Source organism: Poeciliopsis prolifica, unplaced genomic scaffold (genome assembly GCF_027474105.1).
Source record: "Poeciliopsis prolifica strain line A6 unplaced genomic scaffold, Auburn_PproV2 SCAFFOLD027, whole genome shotgun sequence".
Lineage (NCBI taxonomy): Eukaryota > Metazoa > Chordata > Actinopteri > Cyprinodontiformes > Poeciliidae > Poeciliopsis > Poeciliopsis prolifica.
Window position 1 is genome coordinate 2,136,268 of NW_026562402.1, and position 26,959 is coordinate 2,163,226.

General features: G+C 43.6%; 1 protein-coding gene across 4 annotated transcripts in view; it reads left to right on the forward strand.

Annotated features, from left to right (window-relative positions):
- tns2a (tensin 2a) overlaps window positions 1-21,485 on the forward strand; it is a 62,316-nt gene extending 40,831 nt beyond the window's left edge. For 3 of the 4 annotated variants that reach the window (XM_055048338.1, XM_055048340.1, XM_055048342.1), the window contains exons 7-28: window positions 483-666; window positions 898-948; window positions 1,050-1,172; window positions 3,492-3,556; window positions 4,793-4,876; window positions 6,043-6,155; window positions 7,104-7,164; window positions 7,301-7,376; window positions 9,359-9,488; window positions 11,304-11,369; window positions 11,479-11,595; window positions 12,238-13,806; window positions 14,077-14,242; window positions 14,865-15,934; window positions 16,031-16,159; window positions 16,284-16,379; window positions 16,623-16,700; window positions 16,820-16,897; window positions 18,334-18,502; window positions 18,586-18,654; window positions 18,940-18,969; window positions 19,685-21,485. In XM_055048338.1, the coding sequence (XP_054904313.1) occupies window positions 483-666; window positions 898-948; window positions 1,050-1,172; window positions 3,492-3,556; window positions 4,793-4,876; window positions 6,043-6,155; window positions 7,104-7,164; window positions 7,301-7,376; window positions 9,359-9,488; window positions 11,304-11,369; window positions 11,479-11,595; window positions 12,238-13,806; window positions 14,077-14,242; window positions 14,865-15,934; window positions 16,031-16,159; window positions 16,284-16,379; window positions 16,623-16,700; window positions 16,820-16,897; window positions 18,334-18,502; window positions 18,586-18,654; window positions 18,940-18,969; window positions 19,685-19,823 (4,663 nt within the window). In that variant the 3' untranslated portion in view covers window positions 19,824-21,485. The remainder of the gene's footprint in view (window positions 1-482; window positions 667-897; window positions 949-1,049; window positions 1,173-3,491; window positions 3,557-4,792; window positions 4,877-6,042; window positions 6,156-7,103; window positions 7,165-7,300; window positions 7,377-9,358; window positions 9,489-11,303; window positions 11,370-11,478; window positions 11,596-12,237; window positions 13,807-14,076; window positions 14,243-14,864; window positions 15,935-16,030; window positions 16,160-16,283; window positions 16,380-16,622; window positions 16,701-16,819; window positions 16,898-18,333; window positions 18,503-18,585; window positions 18,655-18,939; window positions 18,970-19,684) is intronic. The other variant, XM_055048341.1, reaches the window with a different exon arrangement.
- The last annotated feature ends 5,474 nt before the right edge of the window (window positions 21,486-26,959 follow it).

Genomic DNA, 26,959 nt, shown 5'->3' on the forward strand with positions numbered 1-26,959 from the left:
ATGCAGCAGTTTGATATGATTTACGTTAGACATAGAATCCAGTTTCCCATAATTCATGCTAAATGTATTGAGAAGTACACTTTGCGAACCTCAAAGTAATTTTTGACAAATGTGTGAGTGTTTTTCAGTCAGTCATGATTTTGGGAGGTGAAAATACTTTTCCACTGTATAGTTTATCCACAGTTACATTTCCACTCTTCCTGGGGGCCATTAAAGTAACAGAAAATACATATTTTTTACTTTTATGTTAAGCTGAAGTAGGTTTGAGGACATCAACACTTTAATAACTTGTGTACATTTTGATAGAGTACGAAGCTCCTGTGTGTGAATTCATGTCTGACCACCAGGCGAATAGAGGATCTTGCACAAGCTTATTTGACCAAGTCAGCTCATGCAAAGAGAAATAATGCAAATAAGGAGCTTTGAAATAATCATACCTCCACATTTGGGTCTGGTCTCCTGTTTTTCCTCGGTTTCACCAGGAGCTTCAGTGTGGACCGTGTGATGGAGCGCGTGATGGAGCGCCACTACGACTTCGACCTGACGTACATCACCGAGAGGATCATATCTGTCTTCTTCCCTCCGAAGCTGGAAGAGCAAAGATACCGGCTAAATCTGAAGGAAGTGGCCACCATGCTCAAATCCAAACATCAGGACAAGTTTCTGGTGAGGAACACCAGCAAGTTGTTAACAAATGTGGGGTCTGAGCAAATGTTCAAGTTTATGCAGCTTGTTGTACGACAGAGTTTGGCATGTAGGCTGCAGCTACTGCAGATAAAAAACATATATAGATACATAGCAGCCCACATGAGGCAGGCCCTCAGCAGGCTTCAGGTGATCCAGGATGCTCCAGGATGGTCCATTGTTTTTTCTGTCACACCCTTTCTTCTGTTCCAGCTCCTGAACCTTTCTGAAAGACGCCATGACATCACTCGACTAAACCCAAAGGTAGATCTCTTCTTCGAGTACTTCTCCAATAGTCCAACAATTGTCTGCTTAATCTTCCTAATTCACAGTTTGTTGTTCCTCATCTTTCCAATATGCTACAGGTCCACGACTTTGGCTGGCCCGACCTCCATGCCCCGCCGCTGGATAAGATCTGTGCCATATGTAAGGCCATGGAGAACTGGCTGACCTCTGACCCCCAGCATGTGGCGGTCCTGCACTGCAAGGTCAGAGTTCAGGGAGGGCTTCTCTCAGACAGACATGCCAATGTTTCCCAGGCTTTTAACACAGAAGCAGAACGCTGATTTGAAGAGCATGCTTCATATTGATTTGCTTTCACAGGAACTGATAAATCAACTGCATGTTGAAAGGCCGACTGAAGGTCACCGGAACGATGCATTAGTATAGACAACAACACATAGGAAGCGGCTTGAACTGAACAGAAAAAACAGTGAAATTAAAATGTGAAAATTTCTACGTCTTCGTATGCAGGTAGTTCAAACTCAGGATCATGTTTCTTTCATTTCCTTAAACTCTTAAATCTGGGGTAGTTAACTTTTTCAAAAAAAATACTTCTTACCCTTTTGTTAAGACTGTCACCGTCTTCTGACAGCATAATGTGAGGCAGATAAACTGTGAAAAAATCAAGCTCCTCCACCTTCTCCCAGTGCTACCAATGCACCGTAACTGATTAAAACACAACCTGTCAGAACCAGGAGGAGGGTCTTAGCACAGTCGATCATGCTCGTCTACGCGCTGCTCAGTGTGCTAATGTCAAAGAAACAATTTAGCATTCCAGAAAACCTGTTTATCTGGCATCATCTGTGGCCATGCTAAGTATTTGGCAAATTGTTCCCAAATAATTTGGAGTTACATTCCAGTGACAATCTGTGAATAAGTTGTTGAAAGTCAGAGATACAGATATGTTTGTGGGTAGTAACTGTTGCTTTGTTTGGTGCTATGTTCCTGTATCGAACAATTGTCCAACCAGCCTAATCAGCTGGTTGGACAATTGTTCAACCACCTGGAAATCACAGGAACATCTGGAGATCCCAGGAGCATTACGTCTTTGATTCAATATCCAAATCTTTAATGAATTCTTTGTGGAGCTGCAGCAAACTGATGATTCACAGCTGATTAACAGCTGAACGGTACACCTACCAAGCTCAATCAGCACGACCCAACAACAGGAGAAACTTCATCTGACTTAATGTCAGATTGGAACAAAATAACTGCTGTGCAGCTGTACATTTACAAGCTTTGTAGATGAAGATATATGGTCATTTTTGAAAACCAATAAAGAAAGCTTGGGATGAGTCTGGGTCAGGCTTTAGAAAGGGCTTATTGAGGTAATTGTCCAGAGCCCAAATTTTTACATACAAAAAAATCCTCAGTTATTTGAAAATGATGACATTACAGTAATTGTTTGGGAACAACATGGATCTACTGGTCAGGGGGATGTAGTAAATCTACCAGGCATCAATAAAGTATTACCTACAGATGTTATGTAACTTGCATTATTAGAAGATTTTTGCTGTCATGGATTGGGCACAAACCAGCCCAAGCCCAGGGGCCCACATTCTTATAATTCTGGCCCTGGGATGAGTGACTACAGTATGTATTTTACAAAGTTGGAAAGATTTTTGGAAGGTTTTCAGATTATGTATTCCAAAAAATTACCTAGATAACAGTTAAGTTCTTGATCACACTCTTGAAAAACTTTCCTGATTTCAGACCTGTGATATGGTTATGGTTTACTTTTGTTCGCACAAAGCATTAGTGCGGCTTAATCTCTCTAGTTGCTAATCCTGGTGTAAAAATGTTACATATAAAGTCAGTTTGGATTAAACTAACTGGACGTTGAACTTCTCGTAGCCGTTTTTCCTCTGAAAAAAAAAAACCTTGTCCCCAAAAGAAGCAGTTCATCCTTGTGCTGACAACTGGGCTCCTGCAAGTTTTGTTCTTTCTTTATTTTTATTACTTGTTAATTTTGGTCTGAAGAATTGAAACAGTAAAAACCAGACAACTCCTGAGCCCTGCCGACTTTCCAGAACATTCCAGCTGCAGGAAATGATCCATCAGCTGCAGATCATGACAGGGACGAAGGAAACTGAGTTGCTGTGAATAAAAAAAATTAAAAAAGAAATATGTTCTCCACCAAGAGAGAGGCACACACCAAAATGAGCTTTAATTTGTGCTTATTGTGTTAAAGGGGCCCTTATACTGGTATCTGGAGGGGGTCCCATTTGGAATTTGGAGCTGGAATGTTTTTGGAATGTGTCAGGAAGTGTGGAACTCTTGCTGTGAAAAAGACACCGCAGGGAGCTTTTTATTTCCAGCTCAGCAGCCTTCGCACATTTCTCCATGTTGTAGTGTATCTGGTCTGCTCTCCTTTTCCTCTGCATCCTTGAATCTAAGAATCAAGGTCATACTTTGAATTTTCAGATCCCATAAGCCGTTTCAGTCACGAGGAAGCTAAACCGCCCTCGGTCAGATCAGTTCATGATGATTTTTTGAGTATTTCTCTCTCTTTTCTCCCCCAACAGGGCAACAAAGGGAAAACGGGCGTGATTATTGCAGCCTACATGCACTACAGCAAGATCTCTGCAGGGTGAGTGTGAATGGAGAGGAGGCGCAACATCACTGCCAAATTTCTGGTTCATGAAAATATCTATGCTTTAAGTCAACAGAATGTCAAAATATATAGGATTGAACTGTGCATATCTGTACAAACTCCTGAGACATTGACATATGATATGGCATTCAGCTGAAGCAATAAACATGGAAAGAGGAACAAAAAAAACACCTTGAAAAAAGTTTGATATTCCAGTTGTACAAGTAAGCACATCCTTAAACTGACGTATTGCTGAAGCATACTGATTCAGTTTCACCATTCAGTCTTCTTTAAAATTAATCTATCAGCATTCCACATTATGATTTTGTAATATCCGATCATTCTACTTTGCAAAGTTGTCCAAATTTATCAAACTGTGAGAACATCTCAATCAGAAAATCCAGTGAAAGAATCTTGTCTCCATAAATCAGATTCAACATAGTCGATAATGGATAGTATGTGCGTATGCACGAAAAATATGCGGTGCCATATTTTACGCATAAGCCGGCAAGAATAAAAATGAAGATTACATAAAAGTTTGCGTAAATATAAGCAAACTTTTTACCTGCCGTGGAAATGTGTGTCAAAAGTTTACCTTTTGAATGTAATGCCACAAAGCAGCACCTAGCAACCCCATCGAAGCTGAGCCTATTACCATAGCAACCAAAGCTGAGCTCTAGAGGTTTGGTCAGCTAGCGTCACCAATCTTGTTGACTTACTATCCAAGTATCCTGCATTCTTGTTGGTTGTGCAGGCGGCTCTACTTCTGCTTTTCAAAGATGTTCGGTTGTTTGCAGACATTTTTACGAGCAATCGTAAAGTCATCAAATTGGGGAGGGGGCGTGGCCAGCTGCTGCTTATTTGGACTTAAAGTAACAAGAGGCCCTCAAACAACTTATTCTGAAAGGAGCTCAAAAGAGCAGAAACCAGAACAAAATCTCATTATCTAGGAATGATTTTGTGCAAAAAATGGAATGAACATGTTTTGCGTAGCCCATAGACTTATCCTAACCCGTTTAAGGAAGAATAATAGGTCCCCTTTAATAAATTAAGTGTGTTGGATTCCTTTCAGGAACAGTGGAAACCAGTTTATCCTGTGCTCTATGCCAGTTGTATCCTTTCCATGTACTTTTTGGAGCTCCAAGATGGAAACCGTTAACTGAGAGCACTTGTGTGTTTGTGTGTGTGTGTCTGTGTGTGTACGTCTGTGTGTGCATGTACATCTGTGTGCAGAGCGGACCAGGCTCTCAGTACTCTGGCCATGAGGAAATTCTGTGAAGATAAGGTGTCCTCTTCCCTCCAGCCGTCCCAAAACAGGTAGTGGCCGCAGGATGATCTGAGAGGAAATAAGCAGTGAGGATGCGGAGGGAGGGTTGATGGGAGTAGTTGTCCAACATCTTACGTCAAATTAATGAATGCATCCGATTGGCGGAAAAAGGAAAAGGAAACCACTTCTGGCCTTCAGTTTTTTTTTTTGTTGGAGTGCGATATCTTTAGCTTGAAAAATATCAGACAGGTTTTTTATCAATATGAATTGATGGGGTTCATTTTGTTTCTTCAGCTTAAAGTTGGTTGTGTCATTTAACAGTAATGTCATCGATAGATCATCTGTTTGTTTCTCTTATCCTCCTTGACTAAAATGCTAGCTGTGCTAACCCTAAAGCACTCATTATAAACATTAGTTCTGCTAACAAACTGAATTTAGGGGGAGTTATTGCTAAAGCAGCAAAATGTGAGTATGAGGAGGGTTAGCTGAAGTGCTAATCAAAAACTTTGCTCTGCATTAGCTGACCACTGATAGCTTAAAAGATCTGTAAATCCATGCTAAAATCTTTTTAACTAGAGAAAGCTAAAATATTCTCCTTTTTGTGTTGAGCAGAATTTACAGCCCAACATTAATTTATTGATTACATGATGAAATTTCAGACAAGCTTCAGTTGTCAGACACCATCACTTAAGAACACTTTGGTATATAGTTGAGTTCAATGACCCCAAACTCCCTGTGATTGCAAAACAAGTCCATATATTCACAATCTTGGGTTGATCCCACCAATGAATAATCGTTCCTACTGAATAGATTTCAAATTGCTTACAAGTAGCTTTTCAACTCTTCCCAGTTTGACCGGCATCAATGATGACTTTCCTAAACTCTTTGCTGATGCCTTTCAGCCTTGACATGATTTCAGCACACACACTTGCACACGCTAAACCTCATGCTTTTAAAGAGACTTTCACATCGATCAAAGTAGCAGATCATGGCTCCTACTTTTTCTCCTAAATACATTGACAGCAGTTTTTGATGGTCGTAGAAGCAGCCGCTTTCCCATGCCTGTAGCCCAAGAACTGAGAAAACATTTAAACTAAACCCAGGAATGTTTTTTTGTTGTTGTTTTTTTTCCCTCTACTAAACATTTAAACACTAGTAACTACCTGGCAACATCAATGCATGTTTTTTCCTACTTCTTCCTGATTCTTATTTCCAGGTATATCTATTACTTTGGAGGTCTTCTCTCTGGGGCGATAAAGATGAACAGCAGCCCTCTCTTCCTCCACCAAGTTCTTATCCCGTCGCTTCCCAACTTCCAGGGTGAAGGAGGTACATTTCTTCATTTGTATGAAGCCAAACTATTAAAAATAGATTTTTTTTATGTGTCTTGAAGTCCTGTTCAAATATCATGAACTGGGTTTCCCTCAGAAAACCTGCTATGATTAGTGCTGGGGGGTGCTAGGACAATCCACTACTGGGCTATTGTCTCTTTGCATTAAAAATGTTTAAAGTTGCAAAAACTTAGAGGCGTCATTATATAACGTGAGGCCAAAGGTCAGGTGCAGGGACGATGTAACTGGGCACCTTTTGGCTCCCAGTTTGATGCGTAAACTACAAATGCAGCTTAATTTGTATTTTTGCTCACACTACTGGTTTACAAAAAATCCTTTTTTTAAAATAAACAAATGACACTTAGCCTGGTGGTCCGCCAGGCTTATAGTACATTTGGGGACACCCTCATAAAAATCCTGTATCATACGAAACATCAGCAAAAAGCCTCAAAATAAGGAGAAATAAAAACAGGAAATGTAAGTTTTTTTGCTGCCAAAATAAAATGCTACATCATAATTTCAAACTGTGATTCGGGACAAACAGGGAGAGGAAGAGACTTTATATTTTGATGAATGATGTCCTGAAGATCCTCATGTTTTTCTGTGAAACTATCCTTCCAGGTTCATTTGTTGTCGGAAAATTCTTAAGGGAACCAAGAAGTACCTCCTGTCACTGATCTGCTGTCCCTTCATATAAAGACACATAATGGGATGTGATGATTGTCTTGGCATCATCCCCTAACAGGCTTTTCCAGTGGAATCGCAGCAATGTTTTCAATGCAGACGCCACAGATGGATGAATTCACTCTCTACCCACACACACACGACTGTCTGTTTGTCTTTAATCTGACGATCAGGTCCAGAAGGAGTGGATGGAAGTCAGCGCATTCCACCGTCCTGATGCTGATAGTGCTCACAAGTCTAAAATTATCTCTCCTCTTCCTAGGCTACCACCCCTTCTTGAAGATCTATCAGTCCATGCAGTTGGTCTACACTTCAGGCATATAGTGAGTCTGCCTTCCTCTTGAAAGGCCAACTGATAAACCAGATAAGCATTGACATTTGACCAGTTTGTTCTAAAGTTAGGCAGTAAAAGTCGCGTTGCGTGCACCGTCTTGTTTCTGAAGCCATTGTTGTTCACAGTGACCTTCAAGGCACTGGTGGGAGGCGACTGTGTGTGTCCATCGAACCGGCCTTGTTGCTGAAAGGTGACATCATGGTGAGTCAAATGAGAAGGAAATCCTGCACTAAGAGGCAGCACAACAAAACAAGACCTTGTATTTTTGGTCTAGTTTCTTATGCAAATATTTTAGTACACTTGAAATAAGACAAAACAAACTTACAAGTAACTTTTGCAATATGTATGAGCTTGTTTCAAGTCAGTAATTCCTTAATACACAGTTTGTTTGCAACACCTGACAAAAAAAACAAAAAAATATTAGAACAAGAAATATGCTTCACATGAAGCAAAACGTTGACCTCCTCATCAACATATTCACACCTCTTGAACTGTTTTGCATTTTGTCCTGTGACAGCCACAAACCTCAGAGCATTTCATCAGACTCAAATTATTAACACCCCAACAATGTTTCGGGTTTAAACTCCTCTTTACATTTTACTTGCATATTGGCTGAATTTGGAATATTTTGGACCAACTTGGATATTTGGGGGGGCGGGTTTGTCTTGATTTTTTTTTTTTTTTTTGGTTATGTTCCTGCCAGCTTTGCACATTTAAAGTTTCACGTGTTCTTTTTTGCTAAATAGCTCAACCTCCGTCTGATTGGATGGAGAGTTTCTCTCAGTTTTTATGTTGGTACACAGATTCTCAGTGGATTCAGGTCTAAGTTTTGACTGGACCGTTTTAGCACAACAATAATGCTTTGACTTAAACTAATTAGTTCTGGTCGCCATGTTTAGGTTGTTCTGCTGAACTGTGAGCATTTTATGGGGGTTTATTTTGCAGTTTTTAAGAGGATTTCCTCCTGGATACTCCATGAATTTTTCCTCAACACTGAGCCTCCCAAGGGTGTCAAACTCATGTTCAGTTCAGACTACATCGAGATCATAAATTTCCTCAAAGAGGCAGTTGTGGCAGACTGTACTTATAATACCACCTATTAAAATGTTTAAATAATATTGCTCACACCTTATATTGATATTTAATATAATTTCACATTGATGTAATTTGGCACTATGCACAATAAAATCTGATTTGACTAATAAAATAACATTTAAGTGCACAGCTCTTATCCTGCAGCCTATTTCTATTTTGCCCTTTCGGATGTTGAGGGCCACATTAACTCAAGGCCTTTGGGCCAAATTCGCGCCGCCTGAGCTGTTTGATACCTGTGTTGTAGAGAAAAAGCATGATGCTGTCAACAACATTTCACCATGGCGATTTATAGTGGTGTGCAATGTTAGGCAGTGGCACTCTGGGTAACCATCTCCTTCTGCTCCCTCTTAACCCATCAACATGCAGGAAATTGTATGAAATCTGGAGCAGGACAAAATGTGAATTTCTTCAGAAAACATGTCAAATTATCTACTTTTCAACCCACAAGCAAGGGATTCCAGCTCCCCATTAACATGAGAGGAATAAAAATGTCCTTCAAAACTCAGCTGATGGCTAAATATACTTTTTATATCTGGTGTTCCTGTGCAACATCTCCCCATCTGTTCCACCCTGGGCAACTGCCAATATCACAAACCACCAGTTAGTCTCATTTGACCAGAACACTCTTCTATATGCTTCTTATCTCTCACTGAGTTTTATTTACTGATTTTGTAAATAAATCAGTAAATCAGTTGTGAGGGCAACTGGTCACAAAGGACTTTTAGTTAGAATCAGAATAAAGACAACAAAATGCAAACGCACATTGCAATTTTCAGATTTCATCTGGAAGAAATTTGGAAAGGCATGCTTAACAGAATGCATTAAAGCTTGTGGCTAGAAAATTACAATATGTAGAAAAGCTCAAGGGTTGTGAATACTTTTGCAAGGCCCTTTAGTTCCGATGGGGAAAAAGAGCAGCTTGTTAACCAGAAATCCTAATTTGTCTGTGAGTGCAGTCTGACATTTCAAAAGTGTAGGTGTCACTCTTCAGGGGACATAAGGCCTCCCATTAACTCCACAGACCTGCAATTATCCCACATCGGCTCCAAAACTCCAACGCTTCCCTCACCTTCTGCTGCCCCCTTCAGGTGAAATGCTACCACAGGCGGGCCCACAGTGCCGACAGAGACACGGTGTTCAGGCTGCAGTTCCACACCTGCACCATCCATGGATCCCAGCTCTGGTTTGGAAAGGGGGAACTGGATGAAGCTTTCACCGGTGAGTTTATGTACTTGGGTAGATGCAGCAGACAGGAGTTAAGGAGCCACAGGTCACAGATATGAAGAGTGAGAATTTGTTTTATTGTGTACATTTTCTAATCCGTTCGCGATTGGAGGAGAGTTTATTTTGCAAAGTCATCTTAATGAATAGCTTACCAGTTGTTGTTGTTGTTGTTTTTTTTGTGTGTTTTGTTTTGTTTTTTCAAAGTTTTTTCTTGGGATTTGGCTACTTTTTTATTGTTTTCTTTTGCTTTGTTACTAGAAATATTCATAATTAAAGGCAGCCTTAAAAAAAAGAACATGTCTGATAAATACAAATGGAGTATGCTATTTTTGATATCTTAAATTATAATTTTGCCCATACTCTATAATATGATTTCCTTACATAGATTTGAACATGCTAAACATTTACAACAGTTAATTGCATTTCATTAACATGCAGAAGTCCTGACCCTGAACCTGCAAACAGCAGCAGTAGATTATAAAGCAGCTTCTCTCAGCCCACTGGGGTTTAGTTTAGAAACAAAACAGTCTGATGGGATGCTGGGAAAGACTATTGTGTTCAAGTTGTGCTGAAAGGAATTAGTCCATCACCAAAGCTATTGAAGCCTAAAGTAGCATGACAATGCTAAACATGTTGCAGCATAGATGTCCCTAACACTAATGTCCACAGTCCCCAAAGTTATAAACTCCTTCATTTCTAAAGAGTCATGAATGATCTGGGGTTCCTGAAACACTGAAAAGCTGAATGGGTAGAATAACACTTTGAACCACTTTGATTGTTGAATAACCTGAATAGCAGATTAATCAAGTCCCACCACTAACATAGGTATTTCAATGTATTTCTATATTAGATTTTTCATTTAGGTCTTGATTGAAGCCCTGTTCTGCACACATTTGCATGAACTGAACATGGTTCTCTGAGCATTTTCCAGGGTGGGGCCATGGCCTCCCTCTGCTCAGCCTTTGCACATGTCACTGCCTACGTGGCTCAATTCCTCCTCACTTTGTTGTTGTTGCCCCTGAATTTCCCTACTGTGGAACTATGACATTTCTGTTTCCAATATGAATTAAATAAAGTTTACATTTTATTTTCACAGAGAATGTTTTTTAGCAGCAGCTATAAAACCATATTATTATGAAGAAATGTGCTTCATTTGTGTTATTGATATGCAGTCCCTTTATATCTTATAAAATGTTGCAAGGAAAATAGTATTATCCCCCAAATACCTCATTTCTTTGGGTTGTGTTACGGTATGTCGTCATCTCTGCACTGACTGACATAATAGCAGCCTTTGTAACTGGCATTGTGGGAATATATCTGCAGTGGTTTGGCCTCATGATAGTGTGGTCAAATAAATCCTTAAATAGTAGTGGTTTAATCCCCATCTTGGAAGTAATAACAGTTCCCTGGTGTAGAGTACAGTGAGAATTAGATGTGATGATACACAGTTGGTGGACATGCATTACTTAAGTCTGTAATGAATGTGTTTCTTACTTCAGCTCTTCCTCAGTTTCACTTTCTCTGAAATAACAGACTGCATGTTTGTAGGAACACTGTGGTTTTTATTCCTTGAACGAGATGAAGCATTAAAGTGTGTGATTATCGGTCACACACCTCTAAATACATCGGTGGAATAAGTGTTGGGCTTTCGAGGGTTTTCCAGCATGCTAAATAACCATTTCCCTTTTGTATATCTAAACATACATAATAAATCATTTATTTCAAGAAACTGATTGGCTTTTCTGTAGCCAAGAATCTAGTTTCTATGACGTTTTCCTTTGAAATGAGCATTTGTACTCTTATCCCCAGATGAACGATTTCCATCCGATGCCACTGTGGAGTTTGTCTTCTCTTCAGGACCTGAGAGGGTCAAAGGTCAGCATGCCCAACTTCAGATTTTGCTCAAGTCTATTTCTGGACATTAATATTATTCACTTATTCAAGGAAAGAAAGAATTGGAAACCCAATGTATGTTTTTCCACAGGCCGCGAATACCACAAAAACGACCCAGCTGTCATTGTCGACTACAACACTTCAGATCCAGTGGTTCGCTGGGATTCCTATGAGAACTTTAACCAGCGATATCAGGACAGCCTGGAGGGTAACTGGTGTCTTAATGCCCCATTTCTAATATTTCACCCTCCCTAGACAATCAGAGGCACACAGACATAAAATAACTAAAGTACAACAGGGCTGATAAGAGTTTAGTTCATCACACAACTTTAAGTAATACCATTTACAGATGATATGATTATGTTGAGATCTTCATGCCTCGATCTTCAATGTGTGCTGAATCATTTCACATCCAAGAGCCTCTCGTTCTCAGGTTTCCATTCCACTCAGCTCTTATCTCTCTTCAGCTACGCACATTTTTTGCAATGTTTTAGAATCGTAGTCCGCCTTTACAGGGTTATAGTTTGGCAATGACTGCAGAGGAAATGAATGAAGCTACTCAGTCCATGTTGGCCACGTTTGTTTCTTGTTGGCAAAGATGTCACGGCCCTAATCCCCACGGAGTCACTTGCAGCGCACACGATTTCCAATAGGCTTCATTAAGGATGACAAAAGTCATGGCCAAACATTAGCAGTTTGGTGAAATCAGACTGCTGAGAAGGATTTCTTGGTTTCCCTTCTGGATTTTGTTGACCTCCACAACCTAATCTCTGATTACCGAAAAACAGTGGGTGGCTAGAAGGACATTGCCACGATATTTAACTGAGCTGTCTCTTTTATTTTGTTTCAGACATTGCACATACCCGAGGTCCTTTAGATGGAAGTCTTTACGCTCAGATAAAGAAACGTCGAGGTCCCAGCTCTGGTTCTCTGACCTCAACCAATGGCAGCAGCCCAGTGGGAGGCCCTGCTGAAGACAGACCTGATCATCTGATCCCTCAAGGTTCCGATTCGGGCCTTTCAGCCCATTCCCTCCACTTGAACCAATCATCAGTCCATCCTGACCACCCAGAGGAACTTGTCCGCCCACCACCACCAACCAGACAGGAAAGGGAGGAGCTGGAACGTCTCCTCGGTGGGATTGAGGGAAACAAGGATGGAGAGCGAGAGACTGCCATTTTAGATGATGGCGATTCCTGGTCCCCGGAGAGAACTGGGACATTGAGGCTCAATCGGTCATGTTCTTGTAGGGATGGTTACCGGTCTCAGCGCTGCGCTGAACCGGGGTGTGACCGCACCCTCCTCATGCCAAATGGCTACTGTCTTGATAGAGCTCCCGGCACTAATGGGCACCATGGGGCGACCCCATCCACCAGTCCAAACCCAGCTGGTCCTCCATCACACATGGATATGTGTCAACATTACAGCCCACATACCCATCAGTCTCTTCCTCCACCGGATCTAGTGTGGGACCGTCAGAGTGGCTCACCCCACTACTTACACCGCTCCTGTTCGGAGGCGCCCTCATCTCGACATATTTGTCCTTACCCATCACCAGACCTCACCCCTCATTCTCATAATCCGTCACACCACCACCCTGTACCGGCTGCTGGTCGACTTTACTGTCGTGAAGATGTTCCCTTCCATCATCCTCCTCCACCCCTCAGTCACCACCACACCCACTCACACCACCCAAAACCCTCCACCAGTCCAACTTACCATGATATAATGCTGATGGAAAACCTACCGCCCTCTAGCTGTCCTTGTAGGGACTGCAGCATTAGGAGAGAAGATTCCACTGCCTATCACACGCTGAGGCTAGAGCGCGGCGACAGCTTTCACTGGGACAGAGAGACAGAGCTTCAACAACGAGAGGCAGGACTGAGGAGGACGAGGGAGACCGAATTAACCAGAGGACCAGAACTTCACTGGGAGAGGGATCCTGGGCTCAGACGAGGCAGAGAGCTGTCACTCCACTGGGAGCGGGACAGGGAGGCGGAACTACAGTGGGAAAGGGACAGAGAAGCAGAATACTGGCACAGACGGGCCACCGTAGCCTCCTACGGCCCACAGGGACACGATCTGCCAGCCTTCAGCTTTGACCCTTTACCATCAGGTCACCCAGCTTATCCAGAAGCGTCAAGGTCCCACGCTCATTCTCACCTGGATCTGAAGTACAGCAGCAGCAGCGGGTACCAAACACCACGTCAGGTGTGCCCCTGCTCACCGTATCAGCCCTCGCCATCTGAAAGCAGAGGCTATGCCTCGGGCTACCAGTCAGAGTCCACATCTCCTCTGCCTCCTCCGTCCTCCATGGTGGGGAATTGCAGCCACAGCAACGGGCCAGCAGACCATATGCCTAACCACCACCACCACCATGCAGATTCACAACAATCATACAGCTCTGATTCACACACTGGTGAGTCACAGTAAACACAAACTCTCAGTCGTATGTTACTACCTAACAAGAATGCTGAGGGAATAAGTCATCCCTAATCAACAGCAGCATCCATTGAAAGGTTTACTCAACATGCCAGAATCCTTTTGCATTACTCACAAACTGCTTCTTGTTGGCTGTGGAGTTTCACAGACTATGTTCAAAAGTGTCCTCTGACCACATGGGATCTGTGTTGATACAGTTTATTGAGAGAACCATTTAACATGTTCTGCTCTTCCCATCTTGTCTCAGATGGCCTTCGTAGCTCCGGTGAGAGCGTGGGCTGGAGGGATCACATAACCCATGGGTCTTTCAGGAGAGTCCACAGAGATGCTCATGTGGCCTGCTCCACACCATCCGATATGTCCGGACCATCGACACCAGTCCACACCAGTAGCCCACTACGCACACAGGAGAGGTATCCCATATCAGCTCTTTGAATTTGAAGATTAAATTTAGGGTGCTTTCAAACCTGTTAGTCCTGTATATTTGGTTCAATTAGGAACCAAAATTCCAACATTTGCTACATTTTCACACTGCACTGTGTCAAAGGAACCAGACTCTTACCCTTTGAAAAACCTGTTTACCCCATTGTCTGTGGTAACGCTGCACAGGAAACACTGAAGGAAATGACACAAAAACTATGAACAGGCTTCTGAATCACTTGATGGCATGATTGCATACAAATGCAATCATTTGAAACACTAGTTTTTCATTTTCTTTTGTCGGATTGGCCCAGTCAGTCCAGAGAGAAGACGGCAAGTTTTGATTGTTAATTTTCCTTCCACTTCAAACAGATACACTGTTTTTTACTGAATAAGAATCCAATGTAATACATTGAAGTTCATGATTGTACATGACAAAACATAAAAATGTTTCAGAAATAAAACTTTTGCTCAACACTGTAGGCATGTTTCTTTTTTCAGGAGTTTGTTGCTTTTGTTCCACTCCCAGCTGGCCGTAATAACCCGATTAAATCAACCAAAAAGTGTGCATACACTCAGCGTTTTTGTGTTTCTCATTGTGTCTGTCTTTTAAAGTCCCAGTCCTGGAGGCAGAGATTATGAGATCCGGACCACAGACATCATCAGCAGTGACAACGAGGGTTCCCCAACACAAGACGGGCATTTTAGTAACTCTAACGTCATTCAGGAATCATCGGCACACCCAAAAACAAGCACCAAACAGGAGGAACCTTTATCACCCACCAAACCAGATTCCCCCCGGGTAGATCCCCCCAAAGCCACAGCGCTGCACCAAAACTGCACCATAGATGCACCCTCTGCTTCTCCTTTTGACTCTGTGACACTGACCACAACAAACCAGGAACACTGCCAGGTTCCCTCCTCATCAGCACCAAACCCACATCCCCAGAATCTCCCTCTCAATCCTTCAGAAGCTGCTGCTGTCCCTTCCACCGGGGTCCAGACAGTAACCCCATCTCTGACCCGAACTCAAGCTAATGGACTGAGTTCAGCACATGTGAATGGATCGTCACCAACAAAGTCTCACCCAGAGGGCCCCAAATCCCCCACTTCCAACCCTGCATTGGCCCCAGTGTCATCCCCATCCTCACAGCCTGGGTCCAGCAGCATGGACGGCTCTCCGGTCTCAGACGTCCCAGTTCCTGGTTTTGCCACCCTGGGTAGGAGGTTAATGTTGAGTGGGTCAGAACCCCACCACCCTAATTACCTGCAACACCATGGACCCCCACACCACCACTATGCCATCTTGGACCACAGTGCTCCTCTAGACGCTAGCAAGAGAAATGGCTTTTTTGGTCCTGCCCCACACCTCCACCCGGCCTCCTACTCCAACTACTCCACCATCTCCATCCCTCTCCCCCACCCACAACCACCTCTGCCAGAGAAGCGACATCACCCTGCCCAGCCGGGCCCCCCCAATGATGGGGTGAGGCCACATGTGGGCCAGGCACCTCCCTCTGCCCAGCATCAGCACCACGTCACGTTTTCTCCCACGGTGGGGGAAATTGCACCACCTGTAGGACACAACGAAGAAGTGGAGGGTGAGACTGCAAACCGAGTCAGTGTTAAGTTTGTCCAAGACAGTTCAAGGTTCTGGTACAAATCAGGCATCTCTAGAGAGCAAGGTAAGAGTAAAGCAACTAAAACATCATTGTTGTTTGAAAGAATCAGAACTTTTGAAACAAAGGATCAGTTTGAAACATTTAGTTATTTGTCTGTAGCCATTGCTGCTCTGAAAGAGAGAGAGCCAGGAACTTTCCTGATCAGGGACAGCAACTCCTTCCAGGGAGCCTATGGCCTGGCTCTGAAGGTGGCCACACCTCCACCCAATGCAAGCCTCAACAGTAAAGGTACAAAGGACTCTCCTTATCTCTCCATTTCCCATCATTTATCCTCATAAGTCCACCTTGTCTTGCTGAGATTTCTAAAATGAGGAGACTGACATTTTTTTACAGTAATAACCTTTTTTCACAGCAAGCGACCCCCTGGAACAGCTGGTGAGACACTTCCTGATAGAAACTGGCCCTCGGGGAGTGAAGATCAAAGGGTGTCAGAATGAGCCGCACTTTGGTATGTTTTCCCCTCCACTTTCAGACAAAATTCACGTTAATGATTCAAGGAGAACATGTTTGGTGCATGGGGCCTCATTAGTTTTATTAAACCTGACATTAAGCTCACACTAGCTGAGGAGGCTGTGTGAATAGATCTGGAATGGATGTTTTGCGTCGCACATGCCTTAAATTAATGGATGAACACTGTTTTTCAACATTGTCTTTCTTGAAAACTTATTTTTCTGTCATATTTTGTCAACAGGGAGCCTCTCTGCACTGGTCTATCAGCACTCTATCACACCCATTTCTCTGCCCTGTGCTCTTAAAATCCCAGAGACAGGTTGGTCCAAACCTGTGCTTCAATCTTTACTCTCTGCATCAGATTCTTAATGTTGAACATGTTTGCTCACTTCCTGAAGTATTTTCTCTTAGTGTACGTGTTTCCTTCCATGCTCTCAGATCTTGTAGGAGAAGTGCAGGAGGTTCAACCAGTCACCAACATCAGCACAGCAGCAGACCTGCTGAAACAAGGAGCGGGTGAGTTCTTCATGCTGCCTTCATCGTGGCTTTTGAGAGAAAGAAACCATAGCAACAGTGAAAAACTGTCTGTATCTGTGCAGTTACTTCCTCATGGAAGTAACTAGGTATTCATTGTGCATGTAGTTTGCTTACTAGATATGACACTACCAAATCAATAGATGACAGTATTGCTGCAGTAATTCACAGTTTTACCATATTAAACTTCCTGCTATAAATCTGAGGTTTTATAAGTTTGAGGACCTTTTCAGAAGATGCTCAGAGAATAAATGAAGGATCAAATCCAGTTAAAATATTATTGTGTTATTTAGAGGCCAAAATTAGATCAAGAGTTTCTAATGAGGTAAATAAATACATTGATATGTCACAAAGTAAAGGATTACATAATAGCAAAGTGAAAGGAAAAATGTCTGTGTTCTAAAAAATTTTTCACAAATAAATATAAAATCTGACATTGGGTGGAGAGTCTGTGGTTTTGTTCACACTGCAGGTCTTGATGCTCCATTCATATTTTTTTCCTGCCTGGTCGTTCATGCTACTAATTAAATACGACTGCAGTCAGCATTTATCTGTGCAGTCTGTGTGAACGGTTCATGACCCAAAGTGCCCCATATGCACAGAAGAATGTAGATTTCCACATTACAGGTCATTGATTACAGAAGGTCCAGGGTGTACCCCGCCTCTCGCCCGGAACGCAGCTGGAGATGGGCACCAGCACCTCCCGACCCCGTTAGGGAGAAGGCTGCTCAGAAAATGGATGGATGGATGGATGTTTACAGAAGTAATATTTGACAAAGTCATTTATGGATCAATTTTAAAATGTATTCAATAACGGGAGCCAATAGTATTGTCACAAAATCAGAAGGCGAAGGAAGCCAATAGGAAGGAAACACCACTAATAGCAGTGACCTTTAGTGGAAGATTGACTGCAACCTCTGTAGAGAAATCTGTCTGAATGTGTTGCCAGAACCACGAGTAATGGGACTGTAGTGTTATGTTCTTCACTGACAGACATCTTTCATAATTAAGCATTTCAGCCCTCATGAAACATCTGAGTTTATTGCAGATGGCCTCTTCTGGTGCAGAATTATAACATATGTCTCACACAAGTGACATAAAAATAAGATAAAATGCAATATAACCGTTCAAACTGCAGACACGTTGAAAGTTATCAGATACCACAACGAAATGCCACAGACTGGATTTTTTGGAGGGGTGAAAAGATCAGGAATGGGTCGTTCTGATATAAGTTGCATTTGGCCGCTGTGTGAACGTGGTAAATGTTCAAATGTTTCCACAGCGGAACAAGCGTTCATATTTATCTCTTACATCATGTCTTGGATTACTCTAAAACATGTTTTTATGAACCATATCCCAGCGGAGGTTTGACGGCTGCAGTGGAAAGACGTCTTATGAGTTCTCTGTGTCTTCCACAGCCTGCAACGTTCTCTACCTGAACTCCGTGGAAACCGAGTCGCTGACCGGCCCCCAAGCGATCGCCAAGGCAACGGACGCCACACTGGGCCGGAACCCTCGACCGTCTGCCACCGTGGTCCAGTTCAAGGTGACGTCACAGGGCATCACGCTGACCGACGGCCAGCGGAGGTAAAGGCTGCCAACTTCCCAATGAAGAACAGCTTGAATAAATTTCCCGCTTTCAACGTATGCATTTTTTTTTCCTTCCCCAGAGTTTTCTTCAGGAGACATTACCCTGTTAATAGTGTCACCTTCAGCAGCGTTGACCCAAAGGACAGGAGGTGGGAAATTCAAACAGAAAGAGAGTTAGAGTGGGATTGGCATTTCTAACCTAACAGGAAATCTGTAGTTTCCCTGCATTATGTGGCCATAGTGCAGTGTGGTGTACTTTTAATGCATGGAGGTCTGTTTTTTGGCTTTGTTGCCTGTTAGCATGAACGTCAGGTTGATTTGTTTTTAATAGGCATGCTGGCTGCAGCAACTGCATCAGCTTGTTGAGCAGCTCTGCCTGTGTTTCAGTGCATGTCTGAGTCCACTTTCTGTCTCTGTCTTTCTCTGGACTCCAGGTGGACTAACTCCGACAACACGATGGTTCAGTAAGTGCTCTGCTGTCAGTCTGTAGGAACTCTGAGGAAGTAGATTTGGGGCTGAGAAACGAGTGCTGTTAAAGCCTCTGCATGGCGTCAGACAGCATGGAGGCCTTGGAAGGGGGAAGGGACAAATCTGTCAGTGGACCAGATTTATCAAGTCTAATGTGACCCATTAGCTGCATTTCCATTACAAATGGGCACAAAACATTGTCAATATTCACTAATATTAAAAGGAAAAAAATAACAAATGCAGTGTTTCCATTAACCGCAAAACAGAATAAAAAAATTACAAGTGAACAAGTTTGTTTATGCGACAAGTCATTAAAAAACAAGCTGCGCCATCTTCCTCCCTTCACTTCCTGTCATCTGCTTCTTTGTGGCTTCTTGTTCCAGTGGGAACATCTGGTGTGATGTGATGAGTGTTTCCAATGCACTTTTTCTAAAGAAAACAAATTCTATAACATTCTAGTACCAAAACATTTTTTTCAAAATTGGGTTCAGATTAGTGTCCATTAAGCAAATTTGTTTAATAAATGTGAAATTGTGCAGTTATATTGTCAATGGAAATGTAGCTAGTTTTTACATAGAGCTGACTCTTTTCATTAACAGCAGGTCCTTAAGCTCCTCGTACTCATTAGACTAATTATTTGCCTCTTCAAAATTAATTTCTTCAAAATTAAATCTTTTTTCCCCCACACTTCCTGTTTCGTTTCCCCTGCAGGGTGTTTGGTTTTGTCGCCAGGAAGCCAGGCAGCACAGCGGAGAATGTGTGCCACCTTTTCGCAGAGCTGGACCCCGAGCAACCCGCTTCTGCCATCGTCAACTTCATCAACAAGGTCATGCTGGCGCAGCGCAGATGAAGAAACCCAGAGTCCGTCGATCAAACCGGCAGACCGTTCAGTATTTGTTCATTTTTCTGATCACAACTCCTCCCGGAATGAGGAGGCTTCTTGACAGAGCGGAGCAGGCGTCCATCAGGGGCTTTTACCAAGAGGCAAGATGGAGGATTAAATGACCTACTTCAGACGTCGTTGTCATTTTGAATTGAAATCTGATCATCTCCATCTGTGTGGATCCTCTGAAAATGAAATGATTTATGATGTGCCAACAATTGGCTGTAGGAAAAACAAGGTTTATTTTAAATATAAATCAGATATCTCATCTATTTTTCTTTTTTTTTTATGTTTCTATTGCATCAGCTGAAACAATTTTTTAGGTAAAAGTTTTATCACTCAATGTCTGTTCTTTCCCCTTGATTCAATAACTCCACCGGTCTCTTTTGCTTTTATTGTTAGTAAATAAAAATGATTTGTTAAATGTAACTATGGTAACGGGACTGTCCTGTCAGGATTTTTCAGTCCTTCAATGCGAATGTCATTAAAAAGTCCCTACCTGATATGTGATTCAAAATCAATGTCATGTAAATGATGCGATATAATATAACATAGTAGTGCTTTCATTCACCCTGCAGCTAACAATTATTTTAGTCAGCGATTATTTTATCTCCAACTTTACCATTGAAGCTGTCACTCATCAATGGTGAAGAACTTTTATGTTTTGTATGACTGATGAACCAATCTCGCCTTTTGATAAACACCCCTGATTAAATGCGATGTGCCATACTGTTGCCTTCAACACAGACAGAAATGAACGAACAGCTCTTGTGAGGTTTGAACATTTGAAACGTAACTGCCTTAAATGACAGCAGATCTGTATATTTTGTACCAGTCTAAAGAAAATCGTATTTTTCTGTTCAAGAGTAACCAAAGTGATGTAATGAACTTCCTGCATGTAGAGACGTTAAGCATTCTAATGTACGTACAGCACATCCACGTCGGCACCTTTCACCTGCATTTACCACATTTAGAATCAGAACCGACAATCATGTTTGGGTTAAACTCACATTTGTCCGTTCACTCAGAGCGAGCAGGGAAGGCAAACCTGAATGTGAGGTTGTTATGTTTGTTGATCCTGTGATGAGAGAGTTGTGCGCGTGCTGAAGGTGAACGTGGGGTGAGGTGGTTCACCTCGTTTAGTCAAGTCTGGTTTTTAACCAAAGTGATGTATGTGAATCAGGGGTGAAGCTGAACTGTAAAACGGACTCTTGTAGGGTGTAGTGTGGTGGGACAATGTTTGTAGCTTTTGTTTGAACAAAATGAAAACATAAATGACACCAATGTTAAAGAGTTGTAAAAACACACACACGACATCTTTTGTCATCTGGCCAAAAGACAAAAGATGAAGCAACTCTTGTATTAATAAGCTTTTTATCAAGCTATATTTTTGTACTTATTCCTTCTTGTATTTTTTATTATGCATTCATTTAGTGTTGTCTTAGTTGGTAGAAAAAAAACACTACTTGTATTACAACAATAATATATTGTGGTTATGATGTTATCGTGTAGTAATATATTTTCACATGCAGCTATGGGGCAAGTGTAACAAGAAGAGAAAAGGAAAGTTTGTTCATTTGGAAAGATGGGAGCCTATTTTGTATGCAAGCCAATAAAGAATCAAAGTGAAAAAAATGTTGTTTTGTGTTTCTTAGAAAGTGAGTTATTAGTTGGACAATTATAACATTCAATTTAGTCTCAGGAATTTCCCCTGAAAATAAATTAGTTTGTTTCCTCTGTAACAAAATGAGCAACTTTTTCACCTTCCATCAAACTTGAGAGGATTTTATTAGCATTTGTCTGATAGTACAAATACTAATAAAATATTGTCTGAAGTATTTTCTATCACTTCACATAACTGTGAAGTGATAGAAAATACTTTGAAACAAAACTATACCTGAAAAGCATTTTACATTGGTTGGTCACATAATACACTTTGGAATTTGCAGATCCGTAGTGATGAAATGAGAACCAGGTCAAAGTGAATTGTATCTTGACAAGTCTTCCTTGTTTACCATTTAGTGTCAGGGTGTGGCCGCCTAGGGAATCGTTGCTGAATGATAGTGTTGAAGTTCTGCACTATGTATTTGGTAGGCAGAAGTGAGGAGTCTAGTGATGTCGCTCAAAGTAGAGTAAGCCTCAACCAAGCCAGCACGCATGAGTGGGCCCCACTTGTGTTTGATGTGGGCTACATGGGTAATGAGTGGGCATGGGTTTTATCTGGGCGAACTGCATGGGACACATATGGTTAACCTAAAATGAGACCCATATGGGCTGGCCCATATGGGCTAAATGCATGGGCCCTATTCAGCAACTAGGTGGGCTATCTGGGAATGGGATAGTACTGGGCAACACTATATGGGGCCCATGTGGTTTCAGTATCATGGGCCCAACATGGGAAGCCCATGTGGGCTGACCACATTGAACCCACATGACATCAGCATGGGCTGACCATATATGGGTTAGACCTGGGTGTGGATATGTGGGCCCCAGTCCTTTTTTAAGTGGGCTATCTGGGAATGGGATAGTACTGGGCAACAGTATATGGGGCCCATGTGGTTTCAGTATCATGGGCCCAACATGGGAAGCCCATGTGGGCTGACCACATTGAACCCACATGACATCAGCATGGGCTGACCATATATGGGTTAGACCTGGGTGTGGATATGTAGGCCCCAGTCCTTTTTTAAGTGGGCTATCTGGGAATGGGATAGTACTGGGCAACAGTATGTGGGGCCCATGTGGTTCTAGTATCATGGGCCCAACATGGGAAGCCCATGTGGGCTGACCACATTGAACCCACATGACATCAGCATGGGCTGACCATATATGGGTTAGACCTGGGTGTGGATATGTGGGCCCCAGTCCTTTTTTAAGTGGGCTATCTGGGAATGGGATAGTACTGGGCAACAGTATGTGGGGCCCATGTGGTTCTAGTATCATGGGCCCAACATGGGAAGCCCATGTGGGCTGACCACATTGAACCCACATGACATCAACATGGGCTGACCATATGGGTTAGACCTGGGTGTGGATATGTGGGCCCCAGTCCTTTTTTAAGTGGGCTATTTGGGAATGGGATAGTACTGGGCAACAGTATATGGGGCCCATGTGGTTTCAGTATCATGGGCCCAACATGGGAAGCCCATGTGGGCAGACCACATTGAACCCACATGACATCAGCATGGGCTGACCATCTATGGGTTAGACCTAGGTGTGGATATGTAGGCCCCAGTCCTTTTTTAAGTGGGCTAACTGGGAATGGGATAGAACTGGGCAAAACTATGTGGGGCCCATGTGGTTTCAGTATCATGGGCCCAACATGGGGAGACCATGTGGGCTGACCACACTGAACCCACATGACATCAGCATGGGCTGACCATATATGGGTTAGACCTGGGTGTGGATATGTAGGCCCCAGTCCTTTTTTAAGTGGGCTATCTGGGAATGGGATAGTACTGGGCAACAGTATATGGGGGCCATGTGGTTTCAGTATCATGGGCCCAACATGGGAAGCCCATGTGGGCAGACCACATTGAACCCACATGACATCAGCATGCGCTGACCATATATGGGTTAGACCTGGGTGTGGATATGTGGGCCCCAGTCCTTTTTTAAGTGGGCTATCTGGGAATGGGATAGTACTGGGCAACAGTATGTGGGGCCCATGTGGTTCTAGTATCATGGGCCCAACATGGGAAGCCCATGTGGGCTGACCACATTGAACCCACATGACATCAACATGGGCTGACCATATATGGGTTAGACCTGGGTGTGGATATGTGGGCCCCAGTCCTTTTTTAAGTGGGCTATCTGGGAATGGGATAGTACTGGGCAACAGTATATGGGGCCCATGTGGTTTCAGTATCATGGGCCCAACATGGGAAGCCCATGTGGGCAGACCACATTGAACCCACATGACATCAGCATGGGCTGACCATCTATGGGTTAGACCTAGGTGTGGATATGTAGGCCCCAGTCCTTTTTTAAGTGGGCTAACTGGGAATGGGATAGAACTGGGCAAAACTATGTGGGGCCCATGTGGTTTCAGTATCATGGGCCCAACATGGGGAGACCATGTGGGCTGACCACACTGAACCCACATGACATCAGCATGGGCTGACCATATATGGGTTAGACCTGGGTGTGGATATGTAGGCCCCAGTCCTTTTTTAAGTGGGCTATCTGGGAATGGGATAGTACTGGGCAACAGTATATGGGGCCCATGTGGTTTCAGTATCATGGGCCCAACATGGGAAGCCCATGTGGGCAGACCACATTGAACCCACATGACATCAGCATGCGCTGACCATATATGGGTTAGACCTGGGTGTGGATATGTAGGCCCCAGTCCTTTTTTAAGTGGGCTAACTGGGAATGGGATAGAACTGGGCAAAACTATGTGGGGCCCATGTGGTTTCAGTATCATGGGCCCAACATGGGGAGACCATGTGGGCTGACCACACTGAACCCACATGACATCAGCATGGGCTGACCATATATGGGTTAGACCTGGGTGTGGATATGTAGGCCCCAGTCCTTTTTTAAGTGGGCTATCTGGGAATGGGATAGAACTGGGCAAAACTATGTGGGGCCCATGTGGTTTCAGTATCATGGGCCCAACATGGGGAGACCATGTGGGCTGACCACACTGAACCCACATGACATCAGCATGGGCTGACCATATATGGGTTAGACCTGGGTGTGGATATGTGGGCCCCAGTCCTTTTTTAAGTGGGCTATCTGGGAATGGGATAGTACTGGGCAACAGTATATGGGGCCCATGTGGTTTCAGTATCATGGGCCCAACATGGGGAGACCATGTGGGCTGACCACACTGAACCCACATGACATCAGCATGGGCTGACCATATATGGGTTAGACCTGGGTGTGGATATGTAGGCCCCAGTCCTTTTTTAAGTGGGCTATCTGGGAATGGGATAGTACTGGGCAACAGTATATGGGGCCCATGTGGTTTCAGTATCATGGGCCCAACATGGGAAGCCCATGTGGGCAGACCACATTGAACCCACATGACATCAGCATGCGCTGACCATATATGGGTTAGACCTGGGTGTGGATATGTGGGCCCCAGTCCTTTTTTAAGTGGGCTATCTGGGAATGGGATAGTACTGGGCAACAGTATATGGGGCCCATGTGGTTTCAGTATCATGGGCCCAACATGGGAAGCCCATGTGGGCAGACCACATTGAACCCACATGACATCAGCATGGGCTGACCATATATGGGTTAGACCTGGGTGTGGATATGTAGGCCCCAGTCCTTTTTTAAGTGGGCTATCTGGGAATGGGATAGTACTGGGCAACAGTATATGGGGCCCATGTGGTTTCAGTATCATGGGCCCAACATGGGGAGACCATGTGGGCTGACCACACTGAACCCACATGACATCAGCATGGGCTGACCATATATGGGTTAGACCTGGGTGTGGATATGTAGGCCCCAGTCCTTTTTTAAGTGGGCTATCTGGGAATGGGATAGTACTGGGCAACAGTATATGGGGCCCATGTGGTTTCAGTATCATGGGCCCAACATGGGAAGCCCATGTGGGCAGACCACATTGAACCCACATGACATCAGCATGCGCTGACCATATATGGGTTAGACCTGGGTGTGGATATGTGGGCCCCAGTCCTTTTTTAAGTGGGCTATCTGGGAATGGGATAGTACTGGGCAACAGTATATGGGGCCCATGTGGTTTCAGTATCATGGGCCCAACATGGGAAGCCCATGTGGGCAGACCACATTGAACCCACATGACATCAGCATGGGCTGACCATATATGGGTTAGACCTGGGTGTGGATATGTAGGCCCCAGTCCTTTTTTAAGTGGGCTATCTGGGAATGGGATAGTACTGGGCAACAGTATATGGGGCCCATGTGGTTTCAGTATCATGGGCCCAACATGGGAAGCCCATGTGGGCAGACCACATTGAACCCACATGACATCAGCATGGGCTGACCATATATGGGTTAGACCTGGGTGTGGATATGTAGGCCCCAGTCCTTTTTTAAGTGGGCTAACTGGGAATGGGATAGAACTGGGCAAAACTATGTGGGGCCCATGTGGTTTCAGTATCATGGGCCCAACATGGGGAGACCATGTGGGCAGACCACACTGAACCCACATGACATCAGCATGGGCTCATGTCATGGGCCCAACATGGGGAGACCATGTGGGCTGACCACACTGAACCCACTGTGGGTTCAGTGTGGTCAGTACATATCCACGCCCAGGTTGGACCTGGGTGTGGATATGTAGACACCAGTCCTTTTTTAAGTGGGCTAAATGAGACAAAATTGTAGAACAATGTACAGGGGTTGGACAATGAAACTGAAACACCTCTCATTTTAGTGTGGGAGGTTTCATGCCTGAATTGGACTAGCCTGGTGGCCAATCTTCATGAATTGCACATTGCAACAGTAAGAGCAGAGTGTGAAGGTCCAATTAGCAGGGTAAGAGCACAGTTTTGCTCAAAATATTGCAATGCACATAACATTATTTGGGACATACTGGAGTTCAAAAGAGGGCAAATTGTTCACCAAGACAGCAAGTCTTTGTGATTATCAAGAGCCACAGTATCCAGGGTAATGTCAGCATACCACCAAGAATGACGAACCACATCTAACAGGATTAACTGTGGATGCAAGATGAAGCTGTCTTAAAGAGATGTTTGGGTGCTAACCTGGATTGTATCCCAAAAACATAAAACCACGGTGCCCAAATCACGGTAGAATTAAATGTGCACCTCAACTCTCCTGTTTCCACCAAAACTGTCCGTCGGGAGCTCCACATGGTCAATATACACAGCCGGGCTGCTATAGCCAAACTTTTGGTCACTCGTATCAATGCCAAACGTCGGTTTCAATGGTGCAAGGAGCGAAAATCTTGTGCTGTGGACAATGTGAAACATGTATTGTTCTCTGATGAGTCTACCTTTACTGTTTTCCCCACATCCGGGAGAGTTACGGTGTGGAGAAGCCCCAAAGATGCATTCCAGCCAGAGTGTTGTATGCCAGAGTGAAGCATGGGGGTGGATCATTGATGGTGTGGGCTGCCATATCATGGCATTCCCTTGGCC